At 37.4% G+C, this 12024-nt stretch overlaps 1 protein-coding gene across 4 annotated transcripts in view; it reads right to left on the reverse strand.

Annotated features, from left to right (window-relative positions):
* The window catches only part of SLC16A9 (solute carrier family 16 member 9), a 59864-nt gene that overhangs the window by 8160 nt on the left and 39680 nt on the right, over window positions 1-12024 (reverse strand). For 2 of the 4 annotated variants that reach the window (XM_055274381.2, XM_055274382.2), the window contains exon 4: window positions 7398-7493. The exons of the other annotated variants lie outside the window; for them this stretch is intronic. In XM_055274381.2, the coding sequence (XP_055130356.1) occupies window positions 7398-7493 (96 nt within the window). The remainder of the gene's footprint in view (window positions 1-7397; window positions 7494-12024) is intronic. 4 annotated transcript variants of the gene reach the window in all.

The raw sequence follows: 12024 nt of genomic DNA on the forward strand, positions 1-12024 counted from the left end.
CAGGCTATCTAAAAGCCTGACCTTCCAGGGTTACCCACCTACCAGCAAGAAGCATATGTAAATTTACACCTTTTGATAACTTGGCAACTGTGTGTCCTAAAAAACTCAGGAAATGTTGGCCACATAAATTTTGATGAGAACTGTACATAACTTTAAAAAATTCATCTGAAAACTGAAAAACCACTTTTATATGTCCAGAATGCTTTTATATTTAAAAATTATATTTTATATTTTCCCCCTCAGTGATCATGTCTTGATTACTAAAGGAATAACAAGAGTAAACAGCTTGTCATTTGGATACGCACGTAGGCCATTGAGAGGTATTGAGAAACCAGTACTTTAGAAAAATTGTAAGTTCCACACTACAAGGAGGTGGAGACATGATCAGCATCAGTCTTTCTGACAGTGGCCTTAGGGATGTTCATTTTCCTTCCTTTTCTCCTATCTTTTTCAGGGATAAGGTGCTTTCTAGAAGCACTTTCTTTTTCTTTTAGCAATGTCTTCACCAGCATGTGACTCTCAATTTACTGGGCCCATAAGCTTTCTTTTCATATGTTATGTTGGACATAGAATGCCCCCAATTTAGTTATCTTAGACACTTTTGAAAGCCACTCCCGCTCTCTAGATTCCTCCTCTCTGGGCAGGATATCTCTGAAAGAAAGGCAGCAGCCCCAGGCAAGGGATTATAGATAAAACTCCCATCCCCCTGGGACAGAGCATGTGGGGGAAGGGGCAGCTGTGGGCACAGCTTCAGCAGACTTAGACATTTCTGCTTTCCAGCTCTAAAGAGAGCAGCAGATCTCCCAGCACAGCGCTCGAGCTCTGGTAAGGGACAGACTGCCTTCTCATGTGGGTCCCTGACTCCCATGCCTCCTGACTGGGAAACATCTCCTAGCAGGGATAGAGAGACACCTCATACAAGAGAGCTCCAGCTGACATTTGGCAGGTGCCCCACTGGGATGAAGCTTCCAGAGGAAGGAGCAGGCAGCAATTTTTGCTGTTCTCTAGCCTCTGCTGGTGATACCCATGCAAACAGGGTCTGAAGTAGACCCCCAGCAAACTCCAGCAGAACTGCAGAAGAGGGTCCTGTTAGAAGGAATACTAACAAACAGAAAGTGATAGCATCAACATCAACAAAAGCAAAAACTCCATCCAAAGGTCACCAACGGGAAAGACCAAAGGTAAATAAATCCACGAAGATGAGGAAAAATCAGCACAAAAAAGCTGAAAATTCCAAAAACCAGAATGCCTCTTTTCCTCCAAAGGATCACAACTCTTTGCCAGCAAAGGAACAAAATTGGATGAAGAATGAGTTTGATGAATTGACAGAAGTAGGCTATAGAAGGTGGGTAATAACAAACTCCTCCGAGCTAAAGGAGCATGTTTTAACCCAATGCAAGGAAGCTAGGAGCTTAAAAAAAGGTTAGAGTAATTGCTAACTAGAATAACCAGTTTAGAGAAGAACATAAATGACCTGATGAAGCTGAAAAACACAGCATGAGAACTTCGTGAAGCATACACAAGTATCAATAGCCGAATCGATCAAGTGGAAGAAAAGATATCAGAGATTGAAGATCAACTTAATGAAATAAAGTATGAAGACAAGATTAGAGAAAAAAGAATAAAAAGGAAGAAACAAAGCCTCCAGGAAATATGGGACTATGTGAAAAGACCTAATCTACATTTGATTGGTGTACTTGAAAGTGATGGGGAGAATGGAACCAAGTTGGAAAACACACTTCAGGATATTATCAAGGAGAACTTCCCCAACCTAGCAAGACAGGCCAACATTCAAATTCAGGAAATACAGAGAACAACACAAAGATACTCCTTGAGAAGGGCAACCCTAAGACACATAATTATGAGATTCACCAAGGTTGAAATAAAGGAAAAAATGTTAAGGGCAGCCAGAGAGAAAGGTTGGGTTACCCACAAAGGGAAACCCATCAGACTAAAAATGGATCTCTCTGTAGAGACCTTAGAAGCCAGAAGAGAGTGGGGGCCAATATTCAACATTCTTAAAGAAAAGAATTTTCCACCCAGAATTTTATATCCAGCCAAACTAAGCTTCATAAGTGAAGGAGAAATAAAATTATTTACAAAGAAGCAAATGCTGAGAGATTCTGTCACCACCAGTCCTGCCTTACAAGAGCTCCTGAAGCAAGTACTAAATATAGAAAGAACCGACCAGTACCAGCCACTGCAGAAACATACCAAAATGTAAAGACCATCGACACTATGAAGAAACTGCATCAACTAATGGGCAAAATAACCAGCTAGCATCATAATGACAGGATCAAATTCACACATAACAATATTAACCTTAAATGTAAATGGGCTAGATGCCCTAATTAAAAGACACAGACTGGCAAATTGGATAAAGAGTCAAGATCCATCAGTGTACTATATTCAGGAGACCCATCTCATGTGCAAAGACACACATGGGCTCAAAATAAAGGGATGGAGGAAGATTTACCAAGCAAATGGAAAGCAAAAAAAAAGTAGGGGTTGCAATCCTAGTCTCTGATAAAACAGACTTTAAAGAAACAAAGATCAAAAAAGACAAAGAAGGGCATTATATAATGGTAAAGGGATCAATGCTAACAATCCTAAATATATATGCACCCAATACAGGTGCACCCATATTCATAAAGCAAGTTCTTAGAGACTTATAAGGAGACTTAGACTCTCACACAATAATAGTGGGAGGTTTTAACATCCCACTGTCAATACTGGACAGATCAATGAGACAGAAAATTAACAAGGATATTCAGGACTTGAACTCAGCTCTGGACCAAGCAGACCTAATTGACATCAACAGAACTCTACACCCCAAATCAACAGAATATACATTCTTCTCAGCATCACACAGCACTTATTCTGAAATAGACCACATAATTCGAAGTAAAACACTCCTCAGCAAATGGAAAAGAACAGAAATCATAACAAACAGTCTCTCAGACCACAGTGCAATCAAATTAGAACTCAGAATTAAGAAACTCACTGAAAACCGCACAACTACATGGAAACTGAACAACCTGCTTCTGAATGACTACTGAGTAAATAACAAAATTAAGGCAGAAATAAACAAGTTCTTTGAAACCAAAGAGAACAAAGACAAAATGTACCAGAATCTCTGGGACACAGCTAAAGCAATGTTTATAGGGAAATGTATAGCACGAAATGCCCACAGGAGAAAGCGGGAAATACCTAAAATTGACACCCTAACATCTCAATTTAAAGAACTGGAGAAGCAAGAGCAAACAAATTCAAAAGCTAGCATAAGACAAGAAATAACTAAGATCAGAGCACAACTGAAGGAGATAGAGACATGAAAAATTCCTCAAAAAAAATCAATGAATCCAGGAGCTGTTTTTTTGAAAAAATTAACAAAATAGATAGACCACTAGCCAGAATAATAAATAAGAAAAGAGAGAAGAATCAAATAGACACAATAAAAAATGATAAAGGGGAGATCACCACTGATCACACAGAAATACAAATCCCATCAGAGAATACTATAAACACCTCTACACAAGTAAACTGGAAAATCTAGAATAAATGGATAAATTCCTGGACACATACACCCTCCCAAGACTAAACCAGGAAGAAGTTGAATTTCTGAATAGACCAATAACAAGCTCTGAAATTGAGGCAGTAATTAATAGCCTACCAACCAAAAAAAAATGCCCACGACCAGGTGGATTCACAGCCAAATTCTAACAGAGGTACAAAGAGGAGCTGGCAGCATTCCTTCTAAAACTATTCCAAACAATAGAAAAATAGGGACTCCTCCCTAACTCATTTTATGAGGCCAGCATCATCCTGATACCAAAACCTGGCAGAGACACAACAAAAAGAGAAAATTTCAGGCCAATATCCCTGATCAACATTGATGTGAATTTCCTCAATAAAATACTGGCAAACCAAATCCAGCGGCACATTAAAAAGCTTATCCGCCACGATCAAGTTGGCTTCATCCCTGGGATGCAAGGCTGGTTCAACATATGCAAATCAATAAACGTAATCCATCACATAAACAGAACCAATGACAAAAACCAAATGATTATCTCAGTAGATGCAGAAAAGGCCTTCAATAAAATTCAACACCCCTTCATGCTAAAAACTCTCAATAACCTAGGTATTGATGGAACGTATCTCAAAATAATAAGAGCTATTTATGACAAACTGACAGCCAATATTATACTGAATGGGCAAAAGCTGGAAGCATTCCCTTTGAAAATCAACACAAGACAAGCATACCCTCTCTCACCACTCCTATTCATCATAGTATTGGAAGTTCTTGCCAGGTCAATCAGGCAAGAGACAGAAATAAAGTGTATTCAAATAGGAAGAGAGGGAGGAAATCAAATTATCTCTGTTTGCAGGTGACATGATTGTATATTTAGAAAACCCCATTGTCTCAGCCCAAAATCTCCTTAAGCTGATAAGCAACTTCAGCAAAGTCTCAGGACACAAAATCAATGGCAAAAATCACAAGCATTCCTATACATCAATAATAGAGAGCCAAGTCATGAGTGAACTCCCACTCACATGCTACATAGAGAATAAAAGACCTAGAAATACAACTTACAAGGGATGTGAAGGATCTCTTCAAGGAGAACTAAGAACCACTGCTCAAGGAAATAAGAGAGTACACAAACAAATGAAAAAACCTTCCATGCTGATGCATAGGAAGAATCAATATCATGAAAATGGCCATACTGCCCAAGGTAATTTATCGATTCAATGCTATTCCCATCAAGCTACCATTGACTTTCTTCACAGAATTGGAAAAAACTACTTTAAATTTCATATGGAAGCAAAAAAGAGCCCGTATAGCCAAGACAATTCTAAGCAAAAGGAACAAAGCTGAAGGCTTTACACTACCTGACTTCAAACTATACTACAAGGCTACAGTGACAAAAACAGCATGGTACTGGTACCAAAACAGAGGCCTCAGAAATAACACCACACATATACAACCATCTGATCTTTGACAAATCTGACAAAAACAAGCAATGGGGAAAGGATTCCCTATTGCTTTAATAGGAATAGCCAGGAATAAATAGCCTGGGAAAACAGGCTAGCCATATGCAGAAAACTGAAACTGGACCCCTTCCTTACACTTTATATAAAAATTAACTCGTGATGGATTAAAGATTTAAATATAAGACCTAAAACCATAAAAACCCTAGAAGAAAACCTAGGCAATACCATTCAGGACATAGGCATGGGCAAAGACTTCATGACTAAAACACCAAAAGCAATGACAACAAAACCCAGAATAGACAAATGGGATCTAATTAAACTAAAGAGCTTCTGCACAGCAAAAGAAACTATCATCAGAGTGAACAGGCAACCTACAGAATGGGAGAAAATTTTTGCAATCTATCCATCTGATAAAAGGCTAATATCCAGAATCTACAAGGAACATAAACAAATTTACAAGAAAAAAAAACAAACAACCCCATCAAAAAGTGGCAAAGGATATGAACAGACAATTTTCAAAAGAAGACATCTGGCCAGGCACAGTGGCTCACGCCTGTAATCCCAACATTTTAGCAGGCTGAGGCAGGCAGATCACAAGGTCAGGAGTTCAAGACCTCCATGGCCAACGTAGGGAAACCCTGTCTCTACTAAAAATACAAAAATTAGCCGGGCGTGGTGGCAGGCACCTGTAATCCCAGCTACTCAGGAGGCTGAGGCAGGAGAATCACTTGAAACTGGAAGGTGGAGGTTGCAGTGAGCCGAGATTGTGCCACTGCACTCCAGCCTAGGCAAAAGAGTGAAAGTCCATCTCGAAAAAAAAAAAAAAGAAAAGAAAAGGAAAAAAGAAGACATTTATCCAGCCAACAAACATATGAAAAAAAACTCATCATCACTGGTCATTAGAGAAATGCAAATCAAAACCACAATGAGATACAATCTCATGCCAGTTAGAATGGCAATCATTAAAAAGTCAGGAAACAACAGATGCTAGACAGGATGTAGAGAAATAGGAATGCTTTTACACTTCAGTCATTGTGGAAGACAGTGTGGCAATTCTCAAGGATCTAGAACTAGAAATACCATTTGACCCAGCAATCCCATTACTGGGTATATACCCCAAGGATTATAAATCATTCTACTATAAAGACACATGCACATGTATGTTTATTGCAGCACTATTCACAATATTAAAGACTTGGAACCAACCCAAATGTCCATCAATGTTAGACTGGATAAAGAAAATGTGGCATGTATAGGCCAGGCACGGCGGCTCACACCTGTAATCCCAGCACTTTCGGAGGCCGAGGGGGGCAGATCACCTGAGGTCAGGAGCTCGAGATCAGCCTGACCAACATGAAGAAACCCCGTCTCTACTAAAAACACAAAAAATTAGCTGGGCGTGGTGGCATGTGCCTATGATTCCAGCTACTTGGGAGGCTGAGACAGGAGAATCACTTGAACCCGGGAGGCAGAGGTTGTGGTGAGCCAAGATGATGCCATTACACTCCAGCCTGGGCAACAAGAGCGCAACTCCGTCTCAAAAAAAAAAAAAAAAGAAAGAAAGAAAATGTGGCACATACACTCCACGGAATACTATGCAGCCATAAAAAAGAATGAGTTCATGTCCTTTGCAGGGACATAAGTGAAGTTGGAAACCATCATTCTCAGCAAACTAACGCAGGAACAGAAAACCAAATACCACATGTTCTCACTGATAAGTGGGAGTTGAACAATGAGAACATATGGGCACAGGGAGGGGAACATCACACACTGGGGCCTGTCGGTGGGTGGGGGGCTACGGGAGGGATAACATTAGGAGAAATACCTAATGTAGATAATGGGTTGATGGGTGTAGCAAACCACCGTGGCACATGTATACCTATGTAACAAAACTGCATGTTCTGCACATGTAACCCAGAACTTAAAATATAATAATAATAAATAATAAATAACGAGATGGTTTACTCTGGACTTTCAGGAAGGAAACACAATGGCAGGAAAAAATAGCCTTTTAAGAGATATCATAAAGACAACTTTTCAAGTTTTATGGTCATTTAAATTTAAGTTTCTAAAATTGCTTTGACAATCATAGGTGTCCATGTAAAAATTTATTAATGTTATACTAAATATCAGTTTACCATTTTAGAAGAGCTATATACTTTAGAAAACATCCCATATAAGACATAAAAATTTATAATGTAAAATGTAAAAAAAAAAGAAAAGAAAAGAAAGCCACTGCCCTATTTTTGGTGTAAAATAAACTTTCCTTCCAGAAGTAAAGAAATTATTTTGCTAGCTGATTGGTAGCTGGGTAATGGTTGGTTAAACATGTCTGTGCTTGGTAACTTTTTACTTTGTTTAGAAGACTGAATGGTGACAATACTGTACTCATTTTGAAAATATACCTGTTGAAATCAGGCCAAGCGCTAGGCCTCGGCGATCGTCAAAATACTGGCATGTAATGGTCACTGTTGCAGTGTATAATAAACCACATCCAAGACCTAAGCATGAGAAGACATTGCACAAATTAAGACACTGCATTACTTCAATGCAAGAGAAAAAAGGAAAAACAAGTATGTCCGATAAGACATTCCATTACTCACTGGCTAAAACTGTTACAAGTACAGACTCCTAGATTCCTTCCATGTGTGTAGCCCCAATAGATACCATTGGGCAGCCTCATTTTTCACCCCACACCCACCTTAAGATCAGGGTCAAGTAAAAAATCATCCAATTTCTAAAGCATGAATGAATAATGCCAATGTAAATTCAGACATTATGGAGAAAGAAAGAAAATGGCTAAATTCACATACCAAATAGTAAATTTGATCAAGTTTGCCCCTTAGAGATCTATGCCTCTTCCAAATCCTTGCCCCCAGCTCAGTGTTCTTCCTCTTCTAAGTCCTCTAAACAACTTTTAAAATACACTTGATCACTCAAAGCTATTTTGTTAGAGTTTAGCCTGCACAACCCAGTCTGCAATATGAAGGCCCTGTGGGGTTCTCATATCATGTCACCACAGTGAAATTTATATCTGTAAGTCTTCATCTTTTAGAGGTGCATATTACCTTATTTAGAAGTAAAATGTAGTAATGTCTTTACTTTAAAATACTTTCACCAAAAAAAGGAAGCACATACAACAAAATACTAACAACTATTGGTGAGCATATGGTTGTTTGCTATATTATTCTCCACTTTTCTGTAAATTTGAAATTATTTTATAATTAACAACAAAAAAATGTTACAACTAAATTTCTCTTCCTGAATCCGAAGGGTAATATTTATCTCCAGATCATCTCCAAGGCTCTCATTTGTTAGCTTAATATTTTCTTCCCTTTTAAGAATCTGGCAACCCCAGTTTGTTTTTCATATAATTCTCCGTTGGCCCTCAGTCATTTACTTTATGCCTTTCTTCTACAACATTATCTGTTCTTGAGGATCACTCTAAAACAACACATAAGCCATAGTCTAACAACTGAATTTTAACTATGTCCTATTATGTGAATTATTAAGGTCATTTTCATTACTTAAAATAGCTATCTGGACTATGTTTTAAAAGAATACATGAGTTTAACAAATACACTGCATAAACATTTTAAGAAATCAGCACTTAACCCATGACTCAGATGATTATCCATGATTGCACACAGAGTCTTATTAATGAAATGAGAGAGATTAAAACAATTAGACTTTAAATAACCCTTTAAAAATAGAGTGCCCTTTCATGTCATTTATGGGGCAAAAATACTCTCAAAATCTAAGACATGAGTTGGATTAATTTATATAGTTGTCATTACTACACAGAGGACACTTCAAAAGATGAAGTAAGAACTGTTTCTAACCAATCAATTTTATGAAGCCAAAAAGTGTCACCCTTAACTAAGACTATTTCTGAAAGCCTTTGGAGGAGGCTTTATTGTAAATAATGCAAGCAAATTTACATTTGCATTATTCATTCATGCTTTCTGTGGTTTCGTTGTCAGAGCTGTGTCAAAGGTTAAGCATCGAAGACATGAAAAAAAAGACATTTCAGGTTACTAAGTGTCAATGCCAAAAAAGTTGAAACAGCAACTTTTAAACTTTAAATCTTATACTAAAATGAATTTTTAAAAATGATTTAAAGGCCTTAGGTGATCAGATAGGATTACCTCACTTTTTTTTAATATAGCAGAAATCTGAAATGCATTTACTTTAAATTTGTCAGAAAGCAAAAGGTGAGGCCAGGCATGGTGGCTCATGTCTGTAGTCCCAGCAGTTTGGGAGGCTGAGGTGGGAGGATCACTTGAGGTCAGGAGTTTGAGATGAGCCTGGCCAACATGGCGAAATCCCATCTGTACTAAAAATACAAAAAATTATCCAGGCACCCAATTGTGTGCACCTGTGGTCTCAACTACTCAGGAGGCCGAAGCAAAAGAATCACTTGAACCCCGGAGGTGGAGGTTGCAGCAAGCTGAGATCGTGCCATTGCACTCCAACCTAGGCAACAGAGCGAGACTGTCTCAAAAAAAAAAAAAGAAAGAAAGAAAGAAAAGAAAGCAAAAGGTGGCATGATTCCTCTCTTCATCTGCATCAGGACAACCTTAAACCAGCAGTTGTTACAGAGAAGTCTGTGTACCTACAGTCCCTAAGATCTTTCATGAAGTTAGTCAAGTCAAAACTATTTTTATAATAATACTGAGATGTTCTCTGCTTTTTTCACTATGTTCACATTTATGCTGATGGTGCAAAAGAGATGGTGAATAAAACTGCAAAAAGCCTACCACAAACTAAGGTATTCCTAAGGAACTTGACACTTCATAGGCTTCACAACCACACCCTCACAGTCAAAACAAACACATTTGTTTTCAATGCCTCACCTGAATTATAATAATTGCTGCAAGGATAAGCACTTAAGTAATTGTTTTATAGCTAGCTGAAATAACCACTTTTAAAATATAACATCATTTTATTTGAAACAATGTCTGACAGACAAACTACGTTTATTTAACTTTGGGTGTCTGGCTGATATTTTCTTGGAAATGAACCAACGCGGGGAAACAACTGACAGTAATTGTTACCAATGATAAAATTGATATTTTTCAGCAAAAAAAAAAAAACCCAGAATTTTGGAAAACTTGTATCTGTCACCATGCATTTGACAGCTTTCCAATCCATAAAGATTTCTAATGAGCTTTTTGGTAATATTAAGCAAAGTGATGTTTTACAATGAAATGTGTTAATAAATATTTTTAAGTTCTTGTATAACTCAGCAAATTGATATTTTTCAAATAGCCAGTGCATGAAGCTACAAAATTAAGTTTGAATAAAGATCTATTCAAAGCACAAAATAAACAAATGGATTTACTATAACAGAGTATGAAAAGTATACTGATATGGTATCAGGTTCCTCATTGCAATTAATCCTTAGGAAACGATCACTTAACAAATTTCGGTAGAGGAATATCTATGTTTACCTGAAAAGGCTCTTAAACACTCTTCTGTTTTCTAATTACACCTTTGTATGAGACTAGATTTTCTTCATATACTTCAATCAAGAAGCATATTGTAACATATTGAGTACAGAAGTAGATAGGAGAATACAGCTATCTTCTATGAAACCAGACATTAAAGAGATTTGCAAACATGTAAGACAATGGCACTCTTCTCACCAAATTTTGTTTTGCTTTGGAAAACAGTTATTTTTCATAATAAATATGATATTTATGTTAACATCTACTGGATTTGTTATCTTGAAATGAATAGCTAAACAAATATTTTTAAATGTCTTATCTCTTAATACAGTACATTTTAATAGACTAAATCTAAGTATAATCCTCATAATCAAAAGTTTCTTGGTGTCCTAAATAGAAGAATGTAAAGGGTTCCAAGATTAAACAGTTTGGAAACCACTGCCTTAAAGCATTCCTTGGCCTCCAACCAGTTTGGATCAGACCCCCACCAGTGAAAAAATTCTATGTACCAACCTCCAGTAAAAGTATAACAATTTTAAAATTAAATACTTGTACTACTGACAATTCACAGCATCAGTATTAGTAAGGTATAGTTGTTTCCCTTTCTTTAAATGGTGAAAACTAAATATATTTACATGTTGTAACATTTCTTTTCCACACTTTACGTTCCATTTCACACACTGGAGACACAACTTCAGAGGCCTCTTTCCCCTCATCTCCTCTCATCAAACCAGACATCAAGCTCTTTATCACACCCACAGCCTAAATTGTCAACCTCAGTCTCTCTCTGCACTAACACTGCCTCAGTTCACCACCTCCTCGTCTTTTTTTTTTTTTATCTCATCTAAGTCCTCCTAATAGCTGTCTCAACCTTCAGTACTTTTCCCACCAATCTGTCTTCTAAACTGTTGTCATACAGTTCTCATCATATCATACTACTGCAATAAAGACCACATAAAACTGTTAGCATCTGGCCTCTGTTACACACTATGCTTTGACATATTTGCAACTCCTCACACCACCTGTGCATTCCTTAACAAACACGTATAAAAAGACTGCTGTTTATCCATTCTATCTTGCGCCTCTGAGTACTTAGGCTACTGAAATGTCCTCCTCACACCATCCCCACTGCCCTTTCAACCGTATCCACTTGAACCACTTCTTGCCTGTTCTTCAAGACTTAGCTCAAGCATAAATTAAGCATGAAGCCTCCACCCTGTCTCCCCTGCACACACACATACATTGGCTTCCTTTCATCATTGCACTTATTATGCTGTGCTACAAGTTATATATTTTCAAGTCTATTCCTCCAACTAGACAATTGGTTGTGTGACTTTGGCAAAGTCATTTAAACTCTCTAATTCCTAGTTTCTTTATCTGTAAAACAATCTCGTAAGATAGTTGTAAAAATTAAGCGACATAAAAAATGTAAAGATTTAGTTTCTGTCCCTACACTATCATGAGTACAAAAAAAATCCATTATATTTGTATACTTTTTTCATTTTTCACCTGAGTATTATGGCATTATGTAGATACTGCCTCAGACTACATTAAAAAATTATAGTACCTTATTACACCTGCA

Source organism: Symphalangus syndactylus, chromosome 4 (genome assembly GCF_028878055.3).
Source record: "Symphalangus syndactylus isolate Jambi chromosome 4, NHGRI_mSymSyn1-v2.1_pri, whole genome shotgun sequence".
Lineage (NCBI taxonomy): Eukaryota > Metazoa > Chordata > Mammalia > Primates > Hylobatidae > Symphalangus > Symphalangus syndactylus.